Source organism: Prunus persica, chromosome G3 (genome assembly GCF_000346465.2).
Source record: "Prunus persica cultivar Lovell chromosome G3, Prunus_persica_NCBIv2, whole genome shotgun sequence".
In the NCBI taxonomy this organism is placed as follows: Eukaryota; Viridiplantae; Streptophyta; class Magnoliopsida; order Rosales; family Rosaceae; genus Prunus; species Prunus persica.
The window spans coordinates 4,496,902-4,519,996 of record NC_034011.1 but is presented as its reverse complement, the minus strand read 5'-3'; the positions used below and the strand labels follow the sequence as shown (position 1 = coordinate 4,519,996).

At 35.5% G+C, this 23,095-nt stretch overlaps 4 protein-coding genes across 7 annotated transcripts; 1 reads left to right on the top strand and 3 right to left on the bottom strand.

Moving 5' to 3' along the window:
• LOC18783023 (VHS domain-containing protein At3g16270) lies at nucleotides 27-4,480 on the top strand. Its single transcript, XM_007216947.2, has 5 exons — nucleotides 27-518; nucleotides 782-1,525; nucleotides 1,829-1,984; nucleotides 2,694-3,665; nucleotides 3,982-4,480. The coding sequence occupies exons 1-5, from the start codon at nucleotides 312-314 to the stop codon at nucleotides 4,021-4,023; spliced, it is 2,121 nt and encodes a 706-aa protein (XP_007217009.1). The 5' UTR covers nucleotides 27-311; the 3' UTR covers nucleotides 4,024-4,480.
• LOC18781895 lies at nucleotides 4,296-10,437 on the bottom strand. Of its 4 annotated transcripts, XM_020559364.1 has the most exons (14): nucleotides 10,146-10,435; nucleotides 8,949-9,363; nucleotides 8,569-8,663; nucleotides 8,093-8,251; nucleotides 7,574-7,910; nucleotides 7,299-7,417; nucleotides 7,153-7,225; nucleotides 6,857-7,080; nucleotides 6,697-6,753; nucleotides 6,409-6,580; nucleotides 6,062-6,184; nucleotides 5,791-5,961; nucleotides 5,129-5,188; nucleotides 4,296-5,002 (listed from the first exon to the last, which is right to left on the bottom strand). In XM_020559364.1, the coding sequence occupies exons 1-14, from the start codon at nucleotides 10,190-10,192 to the stop codon at nucleotides 4,886-4,888; spliced, it is 2,169 nt and encodes a 722-aa protein (XP_020414953.1). In that variant the 5' UTR covers nucleotides 10,193-10,435; the 3' UTR covers nucleotides 4,296-4,885. The 4 variants fall into 4 exon arrangements, with proteins under 4 accessions (XP_020414953.1, XP_020414951.1, XP_020414952.1 ...); XM_020559362.1 differs by having other exon boundaries at nucleotides 4,910-5,188; nucleotides 10,146-10,437; XM_020559363.1 differs by having other exon boundaries at nucleotides 4,910-5,188; nucleotides 8,949-9,360; nucleotides 10,146-10,437.
• Nucleotides 11,929-14,429, bottom strand: LOC18782302 (cytochrome c oxidase assembly protein cox19, mitochondrial). The gene is made up of 4 exons (XM_007215118.2): nucleotides 14,216-14,429; nucleotides 13,216-13,304; nucleotides 12,940-13,037; nucleotides 11,929-12,243 (listed from the first exon to the last, which is right to left on the bottom strand). The coding sequence occupies exons 1-4, from the start codon at nucleotides 14,223-14,225 to the stop codon at nucleotides 12,144-12,146; spliced, it is 297 nt and encodes a 98-aa protein (XP_007215180.1). The 5' UTR covers nucleotides 14,226-14,429; the 3' UTR covers nucleotides 11,929-12,143.
• Nucleotides 15,099-18,557, bottom strand: LOC18782635. Its single transcript, XM_007215563.2, has 9 exons — nucleotides 18,329-18,557; nucleotides 17,664-17,740; nucleotides 16,988-17,216; nucleotides 16,716-16,870; nucleotides 16,560-16,605; nucleotides 16,376-16,467; nucleotides 16,135-16,231; nucleotides 15,857-15,913; nucleotides 15,099-15,581 (listed from the first exon to the last, which is right to left on the bottom strand). Exons 1-9 carry the CDS (start codon nucleotides 18,500-18,502, stop codon nucleotides 15,459-15,461), a joined length of 1,050 nt encoding a protein of 349 aa, XP_007215625.1. The 5' UTR covers nucleotides 18,503-18,557; the 3' UTR covers nucleotides 15,099-15,458.

The following is a 23,095-nucleotide window of genomic DNA, read 5'->3' as shown; positions in this document are numbered from 1 at the left end:
TTTCCTTTCTTCTAAAAAAACCCCCCCCCCCCCCCCCCCCCCCCCCCCCCCTCTCTCTTTTTCTGTAAAACCCTGATTCTGTTCCAAATCAAATCCAATTCTTCGATTTCTCAACGCAAATCGAAATAATCCATCACTCCGCCGCCTCAATCCGATCCAATTCATGCACATCTGACCCGGAATTTGGGTTTCACCACGGCTCCGATCCAATTTCGAGTGTATCGTCGATCCGAGGGCAGACCCTACAGGGCTTTCATTGGGATTCTGTTGGATCAGATCCGTTTGGAGCTAAATTGGAGGACTTGGGGGCTATGGATTCGAGTCGAAGAGCTGTGGAGTCGTACTGGAGGTCTCGAATGATCGATGCGGCCACTTCGGACGAAGACAAGGTCGCGCCGGTTTACAAATTGGAAGAGATTTGTCAGCTTTTGAGATCCTCACATGTCAGTATTGTCAAGGAGGTTTCTGAGTTTGTGTTCAAGCGTCTGGAGAATAAAAGTCCAATTGTTAAACAGAAGGTATCAAAATCCTTCTCCTTTTGGCGAATCAGATTTTTTATTCTATAGTATTATGTTTTATTCTGAGGTTTTGTGCTAGTTTAATGGAATGTCTGGTAATTTTCTCCTCTGGTTATGAGATTGTATGGGTAAAAGAAAGGAATTTTCTGGGTTTGATGGGTATTGGGAAATTCCAAGAGCTTCTGTCTGCTGTGATGGATAATAGACTTGATGAATGTCAGGTTTCTTGCAAATTTTCACCATTATGCTCAAATTTTCTGCAGGCTCTGAGGTTAATAAAATATTCTGTGGGAAAGTCTGGTGTGGAGTTCAGGAGGGAAATGCAACGAAATTCAGTGGCAGTGCGCCAGTTATTTCACTATAAGGGACAGCCGGATCCTTTGAAAGGAGATGCCCTTAATAAGGCTGTGCGGGACACTGCTCAAGAGGCTATTGCTGCTATATTTTCAGAGGAAAGTAATGCAGCACCAGCCGATGATCTTAACAGACGAATACAAGGTTTTGGGAATACAAACTTTGAAATGTCATCAGAAGAAAAGAAATCTTTTCTTAGTGAGGTAGTTGGTATTGGAAGTGCATCTATCAAGCAGGGACTTAGTAGTTTCACCCAAAATCACTCATTTAAAAATAATGAAAATGGAAACTACAAGAGTCCAAATCTTCATAGATCGTTGACAATTGAAAGTGAGCCGACAGATCGATATGAACCTGCTCAATATCGCAATGAGACTCAAAGTAGTTTTGGGTCTTCAAAGAATGTGGCTAGTGGACCCTGGAATGAGGATAGGTTAACCAAGACTGAAGTAACCAATGGAGATTCTAGCTCAAACTACAGAGAAAGTAAGACCCGGGAGGAGAGGTTGTTGGAGACCATTGTGACTCCAGGTGGTGTACGTTTACAACCCACTCGGGATGCCATTCAGATTTTCCTTATTGAGGCGAAAAAGTTGGATGCCATAGCTTTAAGTCATGCCCTCGATACAAAGCTCCAATCTCCATTGTGGCAGGCATGCTCTTTTTACTTATGTATTGGGCCATAATTCTTCCACATGCTTGCATGCACAAAATTGCCAAATAATTGAAGATTCTTATAGTGACTTCTGAATTTTATCTATTTGTGATTTTCTTTTTTTCATGCACAACAGTTTTATTAAAGACACACAAATTGTCCATATTTGATTTTATTATCCCTGAAATAAGATTGAATTGTTGACTTACAATTGTTCAGAAAAGTGGATGGGTTTTTTGCTGTACTTATAGATCTATTTATTTTTACAAACCTTTTTTGAATGTGATTTTGTGTTTGTTAGGTACGCATGAAAGCGATTTGTGTTCTTGAGTCAATTTTGAGGAGAAAGGATGATGAGCATTTTTCAATTGTAGAATCATATTTTATTGACAACAAAGATCTTGTAGTCAGATGCTCCGACTCTCCTCAGGCTTCTTTGAGGGAAAAGGCTAACAAGGTATTCATTTAGTTCCTCATAAATATATATCTTCCATATTCCGATTTCTCAAAATAATGTATATTAGTGATAGATAGACCAAAAAATAGTTTTATGTATAATCTGTTTGCTTAATCATCACTTCAACTCCTCCCGTCATTCTAGGCGGTCACTGCAGCTCAAATGTAGAATTGATTGTAAATATAACTAGAACTTGGGAACACCAATACTTTGCCATAGGCTCAAAGGATTTTTACTTTTTGTGGTGATAAAAGAAGTGGGCATTGTTTAATGGTTGAGCTGCCTTGAATATTTCATATTGAACAAAGAATTAAAAGAGAAATAACGAAAGTAAATGGTATGTTGTCTTAATATTTTTTAAAAAATTTCATGAATAAACGGTAATATATTCTTTGATAATTTTATCATGTTTGATGTAATTTCACTTCACTCTGCATGTAGTGGGGAATTTGTACTTGCCCATTGTGACTTTTCCAGATTTAATTATTCTTATTCTTATAACATATTCTGAATATATATTGCTTGAGGAATGTGCTCGATGATATGAGAAATGTGCAAGTTCTTGGAAAGTTATTTGTAATTTTACAGCTTGGATATATACATATATATATTTGTTTATTTATTTATTTATGTGTATTTGTGTTTATTTTTCCTTGAGAAGATGCATTAGATCATGCAGTTAAATGAACAATGTTCTTTTAATGAGTAGGTTTTAAGCCTCTTGGGTGGAGAACAAATAGGCAGTGTGGCCAGTAATTCAGAACAGCTTGTGAAGGCTCAGGCTGCTAGTTCTGTTCAGATGCCTGACCTGATAGACACTGGTGATGTAGATGATTACCACGGGACAGATGCCACAACTGACAACCTAAGTGATCAAGTCATCACAAACTTAACAGCACCACCACCCCCACTAATTGATGATTTATTTGGAGAGGGCGCAGGGAATGTCATAAGCACCAGTGAACTGAAAAATGAGGATGACCCTTTTGCAGATGTTTCATTTCACACTAATGACAGTACAGAACAAGCAGATGATCTCTTCTCTGGGCTTACTGTTGATAATAAACGAGATGCTCATGAGACCGCCTTGGCAGAAAAGAAAAGTGCAGCTGAAATGTTTGACATTTTCGGGCCCAATTCTGAACTTCCGCAGGTGCAAGATCATAAAAATGATTTTAACAATTTAATGGCTGGTTTATCCATTGATAAGAATGTCTCTAAGATGGAGCAGAAAGGAACCTCTTCTGGACAACTATCTGAAACTCTTTTATCAGATTCAAGTAGTCATCCCAGCCATCAGGCCTCCAGCGATGCTTGGAATGGCATTCTTAATTCTCAAACAGCACGGACGAATGATAATGCAGTGTTTCCTCCAGGTACTACGCCTTACAATGTAACTCCTGGAATTATGTTCAATCCAGCCTTTACTTCTCAGCCAATAAATTATGGTGCCATGGGAAGTCTCCTTGCTCAGCAGCAACTCTTAGCAACAATGTCTAGCTTTCAACACCTTGGGAACCTCAATGCTCAAAATATGAATTTCAGTCAAGTTGCTGGAACAAATGGAGGATATGCTTCAGCACTACCTGATATATTTCAAGCAAATCATCCAAATCCAGCTCCTACTTCAATTCCGAACAGTGCGAAGAAAGAGGATACCAAAGCGTTTGATTTTATTTCAGTAAGTTTGATTTCTGAAACTGGATGTCTGAATGCAGTTTCTGTGATTATATTTCCTATATCATGATGTTGCATGGCTACAGATTTTGGAGTTATGTTATATGAACTGTTCACCTTATAGAAAGCATGGATTGTATATTGGAAGGCTGATACAATAAATAACTGCATGTATACTTCTCAAAAGAATAAAAGAAAAATAAAACCTGCATGGATGACGGATGAGATGTCAAGAAAAACCGAGCAAGAAGAATTTCTCTGTCTTTTTCATTTGTTTATCTTTCGTTATTGAGTCCTTTTTCTTTTGGATTGTTTTGTAGGATCATATTGCTGCAGCTCGTGATCCAAAGAGGGTAGTTTAAGCCTTTGATATTGTGCTTCAACACTAGGGACCACATTGTACTCTGATGATGATTTCGAAGCAGGTCAATCCCTTTGAACAAAGAAGATCAAATATTTTGTTGTGAAAAAAGGAACATTTGCATATATTGCTGAGATATTTCCATGATAATCCAATGCAAGGTGGTAAAGACCAAATAAGCTAGGAACTCGGATGAAAAGAGTAAACATATTTGTGCTCGTTTTTCGTGTTCGAGGTTGAAGAGAGTGAATGTTGTGTAGTTAGCTTTGCTAGTTTTATAATTATGTAATGGAAGATTGCAGCCCTCCCTCTTCTTGTAATGAATTTGTAGAGTGCCTTTTTGCCCCCCTATTTTTTTCTATTTTATTTTTCATTTATAGATTTTTTTTTGTCTCCTCTCCTAGAGAAATGCTTGTGGTACGTGCAATTTGATTATACAAAAACAAATAAACAAAACATTACATTGTTGCCTATTATTGTTATGTCTTGCATTTGTTGGAATGACTCAAATTAGAAAGATATAGCCATTGGGTGAGTTAGATTTAACAGGTAACAAAATTTTAGGTTCGTATAACTTTGCTTATGCTCTGGACATAAACAGGCTTAACCCTTCATTTCTTTCTTTTCTTTTCTTTTGTTGTTTTGTTGTTCAAAAAATCAATTTGTACTCCAAAATTTTTGTGTTGACCAATTGATCCACACCTGGTCGACAGGCATGAATGCGTCACATTAAACATATTTATTCATTTTTCTGACCCCCAAAAAAATAAAGACACATTGTTCATTTGACTATTTACAAACACTACTAATAACATAATCAGTTTGTTCTGAGTCAGGGTGAAGAGTGCAGCACAAGCAATTACTTATGTTATTCTAGAGGATGGATCTTCAAGGTTGCTCCGCGTCCTAACCTCCATCTTCTTGATTCTCTCTAGTTGTTTCACAACATCCAGCCGCTCAGAAGAATATGGAGAAGGGATCTAGATGCAGTAAATGAATGAATGATTAGCCAAAAAAGAGACATTATGGGAAACGCAATTGTAAATTACCGAAAGAATTTTTTTTTTTTTTTTTAAAGAGAAAAATGGTAAGGTAATGTAAGTTACCAAGCCTGGTATGTACTTCTTGATTGCTGCTAGCATGGCAGCATGACCTACAGCAGATACCTTGCACAAAAAGGAAGAAAATAAACTTTTGTATGATTGGCTTTTTAGTTGCTTGGATAAAATCTGATTATGTTTGTAATCAAATTCTTGTGTGCAAATATAATGAAGCACGGTTGTAAGTATATGAACATAGTTACAGGGCACATGGTAGCTCGAAATACAACTTTGCTAAATGAAACTGTAGAGAACGCACATATATCAAGAATCAAAATATGCAGTTCATTATTTATAACATGATTGCACTTAGATGCGAAAGATGAACAGAATACAAAAATTTTGAGTCTCTTAATCTTCTTAAATACGGAACTTTTACGTTAAGCAGAGCTTCAATATCATTTGGCTCTTACAGCTCCCACGATTAAATAAAGAGCAGCCGTCATTAGGAAAATAAATAAATCAACTATACAGTTTGAACCTTTCACTAGATAAATATGTATTCTCACCATATAAAATATGGTGAATTTATGGTCGCAATCAATTAGTGTTTTTTTTTTTTGGCAATTCTAAATCATGCATAAAGGTCATTCAAAACTAACTACTTCATATCAGTCAATAAAATACAAGGCAACCTTAGGAAAGAAGAGTGTCAAATTAGTACTTACAGGAAGTAGCATTAGAATTGTAACTGGAATGAGTGAAGTTATGTCATTCAGCGTTCTTTTTAGCTTGCTTCTTTCCCTCCTCGTAACCTTGTCGCCACGCAATTGTTTCAGGAGTAGCTCCACGGCAGTCATGATGTCTATGAAAAGCAACTGAGTCCCCATCCATACATCCTTCAAAACAATTCAATATACAGTATTAACATCCACCATAACATACATACATACATATTGCTTCACACATATCCAAGAAGCAGGAGATTATTGGCCTTACAGAGCTTGTCGATACCAACTTGTTGCTATACTTCTTAACTAAATTTCGATGAAGATGTCTTGATTTTGTGGCACTGCCCTCCTCCACAGAGTTTATGGTTTCCGTCCCTGGTGAGGAGGGATCCTTTCATTAAAGGAAAAAAACGGTCACAACAGTATAAGCAACAATTAGACTATAGCATCTACAAACCAGGTAGAGACCACGGAACTTTCTTTTATGATTCATTTCATTCTCCAGGACTAATAAAAAAGCCTCTGGTAACATTAAGGTTATATGTGAAGCTCTTTCATTTTTAACATTTGTATTTTATTTGTTTATTATAATGAATTTTTTTCTAAAGGCAATACCTTTCTCAGTTTAAGCCTGTGTTGAGGCTTATAATTTTGATAATCTTCTGATGTTGTCAAGGTACTTGGCTCTTGTTGTGCTTCCATTGTTACAGATAACTTGGTTGCAACAATAGATCCTACAAATGATGTTGTGCGACGAGCACCAGTTTCTGTACTCTTTAACAACTCACTGCTTGAACAAATAAAAATAAAAATCCAAACAAGCACATTTATCTCCTTCCTCCGTGGTAGTGCTGATTCAGTAGCAGAGAATTAAAGTGCAACAATCCACCAGAGAAATAGTACCTTGATTTATCATAAGCAGCCCAGTAGTCTTCCAAACATATAGTTAGCAAGCTCTGACTGAAAAAGGTTAATGATATTCCTATCTTAAAAACTGATTGGCCTGTAGGAAATAGAAAAGATTTAAAACAAACCTAAACAATGAAAGATGGGAATGTTTTACCTGTGGAGCAAGAAGTCTAGCAAATCAGTGTCTAAGGATTGTTGAGTTGAACGACTGAAGTGTGCAAATCCGGAGAAAACATCATAGCATACAGTAAACACAGCAGATAGAGCAATCTCTTTCTCTGCCTGGATGGCATGCAGTTTGCTTTTTCGTCTCTCTTGACTTCTTTTCGGAGGGCATGCAGCGTAAAAATCAAGCCATCCAATTTCATCAGTCACCACCTGTAATGATAAATTTTCAGATTAGCATGATTTGCATTTTACACTTGCAACAGAAGCATAATAGAGACGAACCTCCATGAAGTGTTGATACACTGCTATGGAAGAAAACTCTGGGCGTATGAAAAGGCTACCACACTCCAAGTAGCTGCAGGCAAACCATTCAACCTCTTATGTTCTCAGTACTTTTGGATTAAATCATTTAATGTGAAGTCGTTTACCTAAGGAAGTCCTGAACCAGCTCATCAAGATCCTTTATGCCCATTCTTGACAAGAATAATCTAGTCCTTCTCCCAAGATATGCAAAAAGTCCTAAAGTAGCCAAAGTATCTGCTTCAACCTGTTAAAACTTTATAAATAAGAGCAATAATTAGATGTTTGAGACATGAGCTGAAGATTCTAAACATATAAAAATAAACACAGCCAAATTAACAATTGATTAATGCCTCTGACTCTAGAATCTGAGAAAGATAATTTAATGAATCATAAAGTTGACCTTGTCATGAAAATTCTCCTTGCCTGGGATCACACTTTCTTTATGGAATGCTGTTGAGAGTTTTTCATGAGCCAACCCAATCCAAAATTCTACCTCTTCACTTTTGTTGCTCAGCAGAACTTTTCTACCAAAATGGGACAAGAAATCCATTTCAAATCCTGCCTCGGTAGCTAAGTTATGTAATCTTTCCACTGACACAAGGCTGTGTGAGAGATCCATGAGCTCTACCATTACATCCTCAATTGAAAACGCAAAAAAAGGGCACTTAACCCGGCCATATCCCAATTTAGTCACTGCTGCACAGCAGCCTATAGCCACAACCATCCCTGCAACACCACTGAAGATTTCTTTGTTTAGGCTATATACGTAATTCCAGAATAACAGGTTAAATCACTGCATATGCATAAAATGCACAGGATTCAAATCATATATTAAAACACAGATGTTGATTGTTGAAGAAAATGATAACACAAGATGTTACAAATATTAGGCTAGAAGCACAAAATTATTTGAGCAAACCTTCCTGCATATTCCATAGACCACTTCCTCAACAAGGGAATGAAGAATCCTGCAATACGTGGTAGTTCCACCACTCTAAACCATTCTACTAATTCTGAGTGCCTTGTGTTTAATTGACTCTCGATGTATTCACCAACCACATCAATCTTTGGGGTCAAGCTGAAACAGATAAAGGAACAAAAGAACAGTCTTTCTGGACACTTATATCATCAATATTTGCATGCAAGGTGGAAAAGGGCAAAGTAATACTCAGCAGAAAATAGACATATTAAGAAAAGTATAAACATTCAAAATTAAGCTCTTAAGGTTTACAAAAGTTTAAAGTTAAATATCAAGTAAAGGTAGAAGCAGGCTTAAGCTGTTGATTGTTAGAGTTGACCGCTAAAGATAAGTTAAAATTTGTCAGTTAAGGCATATAACCACCACGACCAAAGTCAATCTAACATTGTTAAGATTTTTACAAAAAACATACATACATATCACTAACTGGCGAAGAGTCACTGTAATGACGTTCACTGGAAAGCAAAATTTCTACTTCAATTGCTGTTTTTAACAAAGCATAAACTGCGACCTGCACAGCCATGGTAGTCAATTTCAGAATTTCATTAATACCAACTAGTAACATAACAAGGATTTCATGTCAACTTAAGAAATTTTATCATAAAGCTTGCTCAACTCAGTGACCAAAATAAAATAAAAAGATATGCAGAAACATGTAAACCATACATCTCAAGTATTTACATCATATTTGAGACACCAATGATGTTAACACAATTCAATAGTGAAAACAATTTGTTCTATAGGCATTATAAGATGTTCATTACATACTGTGCGGTGAACAAAATATATGTTATACCTGATAAGAAATCCGTTTATGCCATTCATGTACATCCTTCCCAGACCATGCCATTGCAAGCTCTTGACCACTTCCTGGCAATTCAAGTGACTTAACCGCAAGGGAGAAGCTCCTTGCAGATTCATGCAATACCCATTCAAGGCAATTGACCCGATTAAATTCGATTTCATGATAATGAGTTTTAGCCACTGGGGAACCATTGTCACAGCTTGTTTGACCAGAATAAGCTGTACAAGCTGTCGATGATGACGTCCAAGATGAATACCACCTTGATGAATTGTAGCATCTAACCAATAAGCCAACTAAGTGATTCTTCTTTGAAAAGCCATAGTTTCCTTGTTCCTTTGTACTGCACCTTGAAGGATGATGCACATTAGGTAGTGTCTTTTGTCTGTTTTCTGATCTTATAGATCTTCTGTCCCAAAAAGAGAAGGTGCTGTCAAATTTATCATTCAAGTAGTTTCACGATAAACTAAATGCTACTACTTAGTTTATGGCATTTAGTCTTCTTTTTCTCTGATTTCTCTTGTATTCGACATATGAAAAGAACTGAAATTAAAACGAAACTTATCTAAACTTTATAGAATATGGTTTTTGATAAATAGCCAAACAGGAAAACCAAATCAGAATCCTTTCTTTCAGATATTTATTGCAACAAAAAAATTACTATTGGAGTCACTCAGACGATTTTGCTCCTTAAAAGTAGCAATCAGAAAATCAATTCCTCAAGATATAACTGAGTCAAGTCAAATGGCAAAAATCTTTTCTTCAGAAAGACAAATGTGAAGAACAAAAACAAAAAGGCTTGATAGAGCCAGGGAATACGGTTGTTTACTCATATAGATTATCTTAAGTTTCAGTGGACCAATACTGAACAACCACTCTTTTTCATTGAGCCAATTTTTTTTTTTTTCAATTCAAAAGCAACTTGAAGTAAGTAAGAAAAGAAAAATCATAACCCCATTTTCATACAGATCTAGATAACAATTCAACTAACAGAAGCTGACATACAACTAGTCGAAATTATGAGTCATCAACAACCCTCATAACCAAATTTCCAATTGGACCCAGATAACATAATTTTAAAAACAATAAAAACCCACTAAGATAAAGCATGAAAAATACCATTTTAACTGATAGGGTCCAAATATGTACTGTGCATCTGGGTGCAGAGACAGAGATAAAGAGATAACTTACGAATGGTAAAAGAGGTGAGGTTTTAGCGGAGACAAATGGAGAGCCATGGAAAACCCAAACAGAGAAAAGGGAAGCAAAAGTTAGCCATGTAATGTCAGTAATAAAAGGAGAGGCTTTCAGCGTGGCCATCGAGGGGCAGCGAGAGAGAGAGAGTGCAGAAGCTCCAATGAATAATTTATGTTTTCTCTGTCCTAGAGGTTATCTCCCGCCTGCCGTTCTGTTTTTGCAGTTTTTGGACTGTTGTTTATAATTCGGGTGAAAATATTTCTTGTGTGAAAACATTGAGACCCAATTTAATGCATGAGCATGATGAAGAGTTTAGGGTATACTGCCGAATTGCCCCCTGAACTTGTACATAAATATCAATTTACCCCTTGACTTTTTTTTTTAGTAAATTAAGGGCTCGAATTAAATTTTATTCTCAATGTTACCCCTGCCGTCTAAATCATCAACATTTCATTCAATTTGCCGTTAAAAATGAGGGCAAATTGGTAATTTCATATGTAAAACATAATTAAATACTGTAAAATAAAATAGTATGACATATAAAATTAAAAAATAATTTTAATAAACAGAGGAGTGGGACCCACCCACCCTTTCTTCTCTCTCTCTCTGTGTGTGTGTGCAACTAAATCTCTTCTTCCCTCTCTCCCTACGATTCCCTCTCGATCGATCTCTCTGCCCTCTCTCTCTCTCTCTCTCTCTCTCTCTCTCTCTCTCTCTCTCTTTTTATGCGACCAAACCCATCAGCCCCCCACCCTCCAAACAGCCCCAATTTTTTATTTTTTATTTTTAGATCTTGAATCCATTGATGAGTTGTGCAATTTGGGATCAAGATTTTGGATGAAGGGGCAATGAACTTGTGAGGTGAAGAGGTCTGGACCTTTAAGGCTATGGGGGAAAATCATGGGGGAAAGGGCGCGAATGGGTTTGGGTTTGTGGGTAGGGATAGGGTTTTCTTTTTTGCAAATTTCGATCTCGTTCTCCCATGGCTGAATTTAATGAGGTTTGCCATTTGCAATTTTGTGCTTCTTTTTCTCTACTCTGCTCCATGTTTCTGCTTGGCACAAAGCCACACCAGTGGCTTATGGGAATTATCATGCTTCATGAAGCTCCAATGGCCGTTTGAATTTGAGAGGTTGGGTAAAGAGATTGAGGTGAGGCTGGTTGTGACTGCTAGGGGTTGGGAAAAGAGAGAGGAGGATTAAAAAATTTAGCCTTGCCGATCTCTTTTATGCAAATTCCGATTTCATTCTTCCTGGCTGGTTGTAGTGAGGAGAGGTGTGATGGCGATGGTGGGGAAGAAAGTTGATGGCTGCGGGGAGGTTTTTTTTCTTCTTTTTTTTTTTTTCCTCTTTTTTTTTTTAAATTTTTTTCCCAAAAAAAATTATTTTTTAATTATTTAACTGAACATTGGATGAAATGTTGAGAATTTGGACGGCAAGGGGGAAATTGAGAATAAAATTTAGTTTGAGTCCTTAATGTTTTGAAAAAAAAGGTCAGGGGGTAAATTGATAATTAGGTACAAGTTCAGGGGGCATTTTGGCAGTATACCCAAGAGTTTATTGTCTGTTCTGTTCCATTTGGTGTTTTTTCTTTTTTCGGTCAGCTGCTTCAGATTCAGAGAGGTTCTGCAGAAGCTCACTAATCTTATCAATGGGAGTTTCTTACAAATAATCCTTCCACCATGAAATTTAAAATTTGAAGCTTAAGAAAAAGAACATCATCTTTCAACTTGCTAAGCTCCCATTTAAAATCTACATTATTTAAAATTGAAACTTAATTCAACTTAAAAAATTAGTTTTATTGGCTTCTATAAGTATAAGTCTAATACAAATAAATCATTGACATTTTTGAAAGAAACACTAAATTTTAGATTCCTTTACAAATAATTCAATGACAACACTCAGTGGGGAAAGTCCCAAACAGATGAACATTCAGCCAGCCCTTTCAGTAAAGCTTTCCCAACTACTGTGGTCTTCCAACTAATCATCTACCTCAATTACCAATCCTCTCAGTAACCTTCTCTCCAGAAGCCTCCAAGTTACTTTCCTTAACAAACCCAAGTTCTGACATGTCTTGTTTGGCCATCAAGTTCCTGCAAGAAGCATATCAAAGGTCATTGGTATGTATTCACAACAAACCCTTGTCATAAAGAAAAAAATAATCTGAGAAATGAGGATTCAGTATCTATGACATAAATGAAAGAAAAGGATAAGTGAAAAATTTCTAATATTTCTGCGAATCCAAAATTACCAGAAAATTGCTTTCCTAATGCTTTATTGAAGACCTTCATCATATATAGAGCTCCGCAAAGAGTTTTAATGAATTTGGAGAACTAAATATGCAGGATTCAAATTTATGGTTACTCAAAATACAAATTCTTTTATTGTTTGAGATGACTCAATTTCATCTTGGATGGCGTGGATTTGCATTCATGAGCAAACCCATAACAGCATTTCGACACAAACCTAACACCAGAAACGGGGGAGAAGACATAACGAGCTCTTCTGCAGACCGTAAGTAGACGGAGTTCCGTACAAGCAAATAAAATGTCTAACAGAAAGAACACAAGCATTGAAACCAGTCAAAGGAAGTTAGTACTTTAAACTACTTTCGCCCAACAGTATCTGTGTGAATCTTACCTGTCTATATATTATAAGCTTTCAAGACTGTACAGTTGTTAATTGTTTTAATTTTTGAATAATTGCCAGAAGAATGTCACAATCTTAGCACACCTTATATTTATACAAGTCCACTAGCACAATGTGTTTTATAAACACCAAAAACTCACTTTTCCATGCGGCACTCCAGGTACTTTTTCGAGAAGAGCCTACATTTTTCAGATTGGTGGCCCGAAGTTTTGAGACAACTGAGGTATTCTTTTTTGTCCTGAAACAAATCCAAGAAACTAAGCCCTTCAAAAAAAACAAAAACAAAACCCAAATAATCGAAATTGTCACAGCTAACCCACTCCAACATATAAAACTTTTCAAAAGCTTGTTTCTTCTACAGAGGAAACAAAATTTAAAAACATGATAATGTTCATTAATGGATCACGTAACATTACCAGGTCACACAAATGCATATGATCCAAAGGGAAGACACCTTTCTCTGGAGGAACCGGGCTCAGTCCCCTATTACCACCAAAGGCACCACCTACAAGAAATAATAACACTTTTAAACAAAAACGAGAGATATGCACTCCTACAAGGATGAAAGTGCCAATTTCGTGGTTCGGTCTGATCCAGATTTTTCATCTTCGTATACAAATAACACTCAAGATCATGTAGGCTAAACGTAGATTCTAACATAGCAAGAGAACCGTATTCACAAGGCTTACCAGGTCTTTTATCATAGGCAATGCAAGGGCCACAGCTATCAAATCATGGGACAATAACTAGTAGCGTTATGAGTCTTTTAGGGATACACTCCACTCCTCCACCACTATTTTATTGTCACTCGAACACTTCTAAATCTTTATATTCAGTTTTTGGAGGTCCTCTAAACAACTTTATACCTAAAATGCTAACAAAGTAACAAAATTTCAGTTGGGTAACATGCCTCTTTTTCAGTTTTAGGCAACAAGCAGCTGAGGTTCAGACCCACCAAAAGAATGGAAGAAGTTTGTATCAGAAGATAATAGTCCCTGAAAGTAACTAACATGAGTTTCTTCACCAGCATCATTGAAGGCTGGAATCCAATATAAAAATACAAGATATGGCCCTAAATTTTTTGCATAACCCAAAAGGGCAATCAGGAAACACATAAAGTTCCAAATAAACCATTAAAGAGGCAAGTACCCATTTTGCATTCACAAAAGTTCCAACAAATTTCCATTAAAAATCATATCTTCCAGCTACCAGGATATTTCATTATCTTTCATTCCTTAGTCTAAGAATAGCCAATACATACCAGAGGAACCTTTTTACTATATTCCTTCCAAAATCCAATTAAACCAAAAAAGGTGGAGTTCCTGGAACTATTTTACTGACTCTAATGAATATATATATATATATATATATAGAGAGAGAGAGAGAGAGAGAGAGAGAGAGAGAGAGAGAGAGTACCTGCACTCATTGTGAAAGCTAAGGCTGAGGAACTTCAGTATTTCCGGTTGCGTCGCAAAGAGATGTCAAGCAATTCAAGATGGGTTTTGAATCATATTTATTTAAAGCCACACCCAATTCACCAGTCTCCTCCTCCTCCCTCTCTCTTTGGTCTCTCTGCTCTGCGTGAATCTGCGAGAGAGATTTAACGGAGCCGCAGGAGGATCGAAGGTACAGAAAGAGAACGGCAAGTCGTTTCTTGCCGTTCCTAAAGCTAAAACCAAAAAGAACGAGTCGTTTTGGAAACTTCTGACTGTCGTTTATTTGAGGGACTTCTTCTTTTCCCTCTCTTTTTGGTCGATTTATTGGAGAGACTGAGGAATGAAATGGCAACACTATCTATAAATACCTATAAATAAATAAAAATTATTATTTTTTAAATACAAAATAATTTACAAAGCTGAAAATTGAAAAGGTTAACATTTAAACGGCATACAATCGGATAAGGAAACTTGTTAAACTTGATACAAGGATGTGGACGAGTATGATCTATATTAGCTAATTGATTAGCTACATGCTGTTCAAGGAGAAGAAACAGAATATCGTGAATAATTCAAGTTACATTTTAAGGAGTAATACTTTTATTTTTCAAAATCTGAATACGTCCCTCAATTTCCACTTTTGAAAATTAAGATGAGTAGCGTGCAAAGAGCAATACCTTGAAGTGAGAATTACAAATAACAAAATGTGGAGCGAGCTAGTGGGGTATAGCTAAGTTGGTTGAGCTCTTCCACCCCCATTCATGCAAGTAGAATTTCGAAACCCCCTGACATTCAATAAATATTTGCTTGTACTAAAAACAAAAACGTAAAAAACAACCAAAAACAAAACTTGGAGGGAAGGATACCAATGGCAAATCAATAGACTTTAATAAAGGGGAAAAGAAGATACAATTCATTTTCTAACTTTTGGCCGATTTGTACAATTTGATTCGTTGGTTGTATTTATTTACAAGTATAGATGGGCTGCTGCCTTGTGAATGAACATTTCACAACTAACAAGCCCTTGCAATCAGACTTCTCTACACGGGAATTGCATTGGACTAGAAACTTGAGGAAAATGTGCTGTTGGCTTGTCTCATGAACAAAGTAGCTAAGCTAGCCACAGGAAGATGTTTGAACTACTGTATCAGTTACTTTGCTTTGCTCCATGCATGCATGTGAAGTGAAGCGGTTTTGACATCGGTAGTTGAATTTTTGAAGTGCTACACTGGCTGCCCTCGGCTTTGACAAGATTTTCCGGCTGCGGTTGGCCTATATGCATGTGGATGCTGAATTATTACCAAGACAGAATCCATGGAGCTTTCATCACAGGAAGGTGTAGTTGGCTGCAAAGGTTCAAACACTTTTTTCATTAAATGATTTAATCAATCAATAACACTTATTTAATGCAGAAAGTATACGTTCAAACGAAACTGCGAGGAGATGAAAAAATTCAGGTTCCCACAAAACTGAGGCCCTTGTAAGAACCAGCCAACATCAGTGATGCAAAATTAGTTCCATGAATAAGAAGTCCACAGTGAGTTGATTATGAAACACTCTGACATATATGACTACAGAGAGAGTAGAAAAGTGCACACTAGTTCATGTTCCTATTGCTTACCACTCCAATGTGCCATTCATGCTTCGTGAAATCTCTGAAAGTTTCTGCGTCCATTTCCTGCAGTGCCATGACTTGGGATTGTCAGAAAGAGAAGAGGAATAAATTATGGAATTCTATTTCAACTTCTTCATTACTTGCTTCCTTCCTTATTGGATTCTAATTTTGAATCATAGGTATCAAAGCATGCCATACTCTTTAGAAAAGCAGTATGCAAATGTTTGACACAAAATCTTCTACTTTAATGTTCTCAGCGGATAAAAAGTTTGAAAATAACTTACAATGCTATAAATTGGAGGCACCACTAGTTCTCCTTTAGATTTTAAAGTTGGCATAACAGAGAATCGCGGTGCCAAGTCCCTTGACCTAAAAGTCCACCTGCAGGAGATGACCACATCAAAGAGCGGGAATGTGAGCAAACCCTTCTTGCATGCTGAACCTAGCTATTTGATAGTGAATTCAAAAGAAATCCCGAACTACATTCTTCCTATGAAACGAACATTCACCGAAAGGTAAACATACCCTATGTAAACAAAGATGCAGAACTGGGCCCATTCTCGGACTAGCAAGCGAATCCAATAATTTTCTGATGAGTCATCCATGTTAATGTATATCTGAGAATCAAAGTGTTACTTGTCTCATCTATTGTCTGTATGTATTTCTAACCGTGTATGTAATTATTATCACTAAGGTCAAGATATCATACCACAGTCTCTGCCATGGCTACTATCTGCATTGCACCTTGGAATTTTCTGTATTGCACATTTATACAGCATATGCGATTCAAATTGTGATTAAAGGTCAGCATATCTTAGAACCAGAACATAAAACAGCAGTATGCATGTCGAAATTGAACACATACTTGAACATGATGTACTTCGTATAGACTGCATCATGCATTGCATGAACATCCTCATTATCTATAAAACTTAATTGTTCACGCAACACTAACAGATTCTGGGATATGTGGTGGAATATCACGTAGAATGAAATGAAATAGTTAAGCAGCAATAGCACCTGAATCATGACATTGCAAAAAATTAGTACACGATGGTAAACAATTGGAAACATAAAAGAGAGGTATTAATTCCTGCATTTACCAGTGTAATGCATTAGTTTGTCAAAGAAACTCACCGAGAAATAAGGTACAGAAGCTCTGTATCCAACAAGAGTCAAGTAAAAGACACAGCCAAGGGAAGCAGTAGTGCGCCGCTCAGTTACTGAAAGACGCTCGCACATGATGCAGTAACCATGAGCGATGAGTAAAAAAGACACAAAAGAAGCTGTCTGAAAAATCACTCCTGTTACATACACTCCAAATGACATCCATAGAGAGCATATTTGAAGATGAAAGCATGAATACCTGCAAAAGTGACACTTCAAAATTTGGTAAGTGTGACGGAGGAAACAACAGTAGAAAAATCATTACAAAGAAGGCTCTGATGTGCTTACGTCCACAGAGATACACATGCGAAAGATAGCCTTGTCATATAATGCACACAATTTCCTATAGGGCTCTCTAAATTATTGGCCTCATTAATTTGGGCATCGAAAATTCTCCCCTCAACAGAGATCTCTGGACTACCAGCAAATCTTTTTTGTTTTTGCTTTTTAATTGATGAGGAAAAATATATTGGCTTCAAAACAGATGAATTGTTAAGTCCTTCAATTGATTGTTCCAATCCCCGCTAAATGGATAAGGGTTCTTCTTAAAATAAACAAAATAATTACTTTCTGAACATGCATTCTTTTTTCTTTTTGCGCATTGAATAGAACTATATTCTATTTCCCAAAGATAATAAGAACATACCAGAAGAGGAACGACAACGTAAGTTGCAAGGCTTTAATTAATGGAACAGATGCAAGCGTCCACTGCAAATTATTCGTCTGCTCTAGTTTAACCACAAAACAAAGCACAACAATTATAGAAAATAAGTAATTGCATCAAAGCCAGCCCAACAAAAGAAAATGAATCAACCAAGTAGAGTATTAACACACACTTGAGCACACTATTTATGAGATTTAAATTTGCCACTCTGTATGGTTGTCCATGTCCAGAAATGTAGGCCAAGCAAATAACTTGAATCCAATCAAATAGCTATATATATATATATTCACCGTTTGCTCTTAATTATATACAAAAATTTCCCAGTAATCGACCAGAACAAAGATATTAAACATTTAAACCAGTTACCCAATAGAAAAAGAGAAGCACCCATTGTTTGGTTGCCTAGAAACTGAGGCATTGAGATAAATTTAATGGCTTTCATATACAATGTGAAAAACAAAACAAAAAATTGAAATGTGAATTCTTTAAACCAGACAGAGCACAGCCCAAAATCTTTTCAGATTTTTCTCTTGCAACCCAAATTATACGTTAACATCCTCAACATTACGAGATAAACAACCCAGAAATCAAATTTGGATTAAAATTTCAAAAAAAAAAAAAAAAGTGGAAATGAAGGAAAAAGCGACCTGGAGATGGCGGTTCTTATAGGTGTTGATGGTCCAAGAGCAGGCCGAGACGAACCAGATGGACAAGAAGGCCAAGTAAACCGATGGCAGAGACCGATACGACTCATCCAGTCCGATACGATACGCTCCGATACTCTCAAATTCGGTCATTCTGCGAATCGGAAGCTTAATCATAAAAGAAGAAGCTTTAAGCTTCGCTAACAATTTGATTTTTAGTTTTTCCGTTATGTTTTCGCTCTCTCGGCTTCTGTGCTTTATATATATCCCGTTGGCTCACACCACAAAACGTCATCGTTTTCGTCCATGAATTTTAATACTATTTTTTTGGGTACTATTTAGGGCATTGAAAAGTATTAATTTAATAAAATTTCAAATTACTATCTACAAAGACCATGAAATATGAATATTTTGAGCTCATTTTGTTTTGTTGAATGAAAAATGTGCCATCTTGAGAAGGATTTATTTTTACTTTTTTGTTCAAATACAGGAACGAAAAAAGTTAATTATAGTCGAATTCTTATCGTGCGTGTGATGATGAATTTAATTTTCGTTAATTTTTAGGTTCTTTTTGTTGCATGTAATTGGGTTTTTCTTCTTCGGAAAAAAATAGCAATTTACCTACTAATTTTGTTTTTGGATTATTGAACTAAAGTGAGAAGGTTATTAGTGAATGTAAAGAAGATGAGCCAGATTTAAGGAAAATGAAGTTGGTGATCCTCTCATGATGTGTCATACAACAAACCCACTCCCCCAAAGTCTCCTCATTAGTAGGCCTAATTATTGGGATCAACTAAATCCACCGGAAGTGTATTTTTTTCCCCCATGAAAATCTTATGTTACTATTTTTAAAGGGTTTAAGGAGATTTTAGAGAAGAGCCTGCACTGCATGGTCATCATGGGACAATATCTGTCATCTCTCAAACAAAGGACGTGGAGAGCACTCTTATTCAATATTCCTTTTCGATATAGCTGGTAGCATTTCTATGGCCCTTCAAACAAATGGCCGACTATTTTGATTAGACAAAAACAAAATAAGAAGAAAGAAAAACAAAGACATCTATTATTATGCTATGTTATTTGATTATCAATTTAAAATTTGTATTTTAAGATAAGTGATTCAGATTAACGTTCGAACGATGAAAAATTATTGTCCGAGGAAAGCGCATAACATTTCGTGTACAATGAATTAGCATAAATCATTTATATGGAAAAAAAAAATTAATATACTATAAAATAAAATAAATAAAAAGGTAGGGTTTATTGAGGGATGCTCACCAAATCATCCTGGGGAGGACGCAGTTTATATAATTATTGGTGCGAGTATATGGCCAACTACTATGCAGGTAGATAGGCAACTCATGTTGACCATTTTGAATGCTTCCAATTTCCAATTAAGCAGTTATGAGGAAAATCTGGGTTGCTATGCTTTGGAATATGAGATTTTAATTTAGTTTGGTCATTTTATGTAAACATTAGGTGAACAAACTCACAAACAATTTTTTTTGTTCTTAAGCTCACTTCATTGAAATATACAAATTTAAATTATTTCATACGAATATAGTACGAGTCATCACTGAAAAACATATTTGTCGATGATCTTAATTAGTTAATCTTATTCCAAAACATGTTTGTAATAGTCATGTATGCGGTCCTCTCATCATAGTCATGTAATAATATTGAAGCCAATTACGATATTTGATTTCACATTTCTTAATGATTATAGGTAATCGTCGCAAATAATGAGTATCGACACAAAGTGAACAACGGATAGAAGGAGTTCTTGGCAACATTAGGCACGAATAAAACACCCAACTTGAGGATAAATGCTAACAAACTACGTATCCTTCTTCTTCCTTTTTCAACCAAATAAACAGAGTGAACATGAAGATTAGGAGTGGAGGTCGGACCCCATTTAATGATATAAAATGAGCTTTTAAAAAAAAAAACTACATTAAATGTCTTTGCATAAGGATAACAGCATAAAGAAAGGCAAAAAGACAGAGATTATATGTTTATAAATTTTATAAAAAGTAGAACATAGTAACATAGATTACAACTTAACAAGGCTTGATTTTTTATTTTTTTTGGGGGGTGGCAAGGCTTGATTTTTCTTATATAACAAGTAGGAGGGCAGGTTCTAAATGAGGCTCGTGGGCGAGCAACAAGTCCTTCGGCTGGCCTGATATACTCGGCCAAGACCAAATCCACTTTTTCCGTTTTTGGGCCTTTTGTTAAGCTTCAGCTGGTCATTTTGCTGCTTCTTTTTATAAAAAATAAAAAAAATTGTGAAAACCATTTGCTTCTTCTTTATACATGCATGCATGTAGGGGCGGTATGAATCGGATTGGATCAGTTTTACTCTAAATTATGGTCGAATCAATTACAATATAATAATTTAGTTTGGTTCGATTTTGACAAAAATCATAGAGACAATTAAACCAAATCAAACCAAATTAATTTAAGACAATTTGATTCGATTTGGTTTGGCTGGTTTGGGCCTAAGTTCAATTCTCCTTCCATTTGCATTTTTTCAATATTGTTAGCCCAATTACAACAAAAAAAATTTACAACTTGCTACATACTTTTTTCATTTTCTAGAGTATCAAACTATCCTAAAACTTAAATGCAATAAAATTTTAAATTTCGATAACTAGTATAGCTACCATTTAAATATCAATAACTCCAAACGTTCATCAGACTTCAAATTCAACATTCATATGCGGTTATTATCTAATTAGAGTACTATACATGTAAAATAAAAATAAAAATAAATAAATATACAATTACATAGTCCGATTTGATTTAGATCGATTAACAAAAACTAAAAACTGAACTAAACCAAATGATATACGATCTAATTTGATTTTTAAAACCGTTTAACTTTTTTTAGTTAAAACTAAACCAAATTGGTAGTTGTAGTTTGAATCGGCCAATTTCATGGTTTCAGCCCAATTGTAAATTGGCATCAAATACGACATTTGCAGCTTTGATCAACCACAATATTATCTTTTTAATAAATTATGTATCAAATGAGTTTTCATATTTCTATATGCCCAATTGCTATAATTAGTTGGCATGTCCCGTCCACAACAAATTACAACCACTTGTCAATTTCAAAAACTTGTGTAGGAATCAAAGCTTAGAGAAGAACATTTGGACCAATTCATACTTATTATTATCTTTCATGACCATATATCACTTAAAAGTGCAAGTCTGCTTAGTGGAGTGATGTCTTCAAACTTGCTTCGAAAATTAAAACCATTTAAAAAAGGGCAGGGCTGCCTACTAAGAAACAATTTCTCTAGTTTCAAACTTTTTACCACGTGAAGAAGAATTCGATATTAAATTTAAAAAGTAATGCTCATTGGTCTTTCTTTTTTATTCTCATGTACCAAACCCTAACTAGAGCCAAACACATGTTTAGTAATTTGACTCACGTCAAATTATTTTTCTGTAATCTTATTTTCTTCTTTTGTTTTTCCTTTTTTAATTATTTAAAAAAGTTATTCAAACTTGAGACATCGTTCACAGTCCATTATTAAAAATAAAAATATCATAAAATTAAGAGTTAGTTAGTGTTTCTTACTATCTATTTTCAAGAAAATAGAATACGTGCATCCGTTTGTTTAGGTTGGAATTTTATATATATAATATATAAAAAATGAAAAAAGCAATACCAAATATGATATATATATATATATATATGGACGATTGATTTCATTAGTGCATAATTCTTCTTCACGTGTAGAAACTATAAAATTGTTTCCAATAGACAGTCGCTTTTAATATACATGTATGCAGTCCCTTTCTATTGAGGGATTCCTCAAATAATTATTTGAGGGACGTTATTTAGGGTATCTTACGAAATTTTTTTCAATAATCCAAATCATCTTCATTCATAGATCATCCTTACAAAAATCAGACAAATTGAAAATCATTAAGGCATCTAATTGAGACCAACAAAATCAATGAACACGGTACTTCAAGAAAGTACTTAAATTTCAATAATTTAATTGAAAGGTCAAATGATATCGGATTCAAGTGATTTTTTATAGAGATGATCTTTAAATGAATCTCTACAAAATAGATTGTTTGAATTTGTGAAATACTATGTTGAGTCGGCCCTACAAGCACTGGCATACTTATTAAGGAGCAAGGAGGCCCTGCATATTGCCCCTTTGCTGAGGTTTTGTGGTGCGCTCTAGGTGTTCAACAAATTGCCTCAACTAAGGCTTGAAGACGCTGGACTGTTTCTATGATCAGCGAGTCTTTTAAAAATAAATAAATATAATAAAAAAAATCTTGCCAAAACGACGTCATTTTGGATCAGGGGTATAAAAAATAATAATAATAATAATGCAATTCGTGGGTTTTAACAGGCTCTGATGTATAGGCTACTTAAAAAATGATAGAGGGCTTTTAATAACCAGCCGCAAGGAAGCTAGGGGGGGAGGTGGCCGGGTGAAGATAGTTTCCAATCCTGGAATTCTTTCTCAAGACGGCAATTCAGCTGCTTTTCTCAAACGCAAACACACTTTTTCTTTTCTTTCCTCGGTAAATTATTTTTATAATGAAAGAACATGACTTAATTAGCACATAAAAAGAAGCACCCGTGCTTTCCTTCTTGCTTTTTTTTTTAAAAAATAAAATAAAAATAAATAAAGTTTTTAGCCTTTTAAAATTGCACATTCATTAAAAAAAAAAAAAATGGGTCTGCCAGTACCTACAGTTATTTGAGGAATTCCTCAGCAGAGCTCTCTGTATATA

What these genes read in the sequence shown, in the direction of transcription:
- LOC18782635 (XM_007215563.2), bottom strand. Translation starts at nt 18,502, where the DNA reads ATGATTAAGCTTCCGATTCGCAGAATGACCGAATTTGAGAGTATCGGA. An exon ending in ACGAAGTACATCATGTTCAA is followed by an intron (nt 16,606 to 16,715) that starts GTATGTGTTCAA and finishes TGTGCAATACAG; the next exon opens with AAAATTCCAAGGTGCAATGC. An exon ending in TGCCTCCAATTTATAGCATT is followed by an intron (nt 15,914 to 16,134) that starts GTAAGTTATTTT and finishes ATGGCACTGCAG; the next exon opens with GAAATGGACGCAGAAACTTT.
- LOC18781895 (XM_020559362.1), bottom strand. Translation starts at nt 10,192, where the DNA reads ATGGCTCTCCATTTGTCTCCGCTAAAACCTCACCTCTTTTACCATTC. An exon ending in TCTATGGAATATGCAGGAAG is followed by an intron (nt 7,911 to 8,092) that starts GTTTGCTCAAAT and finishes AGAAATCTTCAG; the next exon opens with TGGTGTTGCAGGGATGGTTG. An exon ending in AGGAGAATTTTCATGACAAG is followed by an intron (nt 7,418 to 7,573) that starts GTCAACTTTATG and finishes AAGTTTTAACAG; the next exon opens with GTTGAAGCAGATACTTTGGC.
- LOC18783023 (XM_007216947.2), top strand. Translation starts at nt 312, where the DNA reads ATGGATTCGAGTCGAAGAGCTGTGGAGTCGTACTGGAGGTCTCGAATG. An exon ending in GTCCAATTGTTAAACAGAAG is followed by an intron (nt 519 to 781) that starts GTATCAAAATCC and finishes AATTTTCTGCAG; the next exon opens with GCTCTGAGGTTAATAAAATA. An exon ending in TGAGGGAAAAGGCTAACAAG is followed by an intron (nt 1,985 to 2,693) that starts GTATTCATTTAG and finishes TTTAATGAGTAG; the next exon opens with GTTTTAAGCCTCTTGGGTGG.
- LOC18782302 (XM_007215118.2), bottom strand. An exon ending in ATATGCATTTGTGTGACCTG is followed by an intron (nt 13,038 to 13,215) that starts GTAATGTTACGT and finishes GATTTGTTTCAG; the next exon opens with GACAAAAAAGAATACCTCAG. An exon ending in CTGGAGTGCCGCATGGAAAA is followed by an intron (nt 12,244 to 12,939) that starts GTGAGTTTTTGG and finishes TGCTTCTTGCAG; the next exon opens with GAACTTGATGGCCAAACAAG.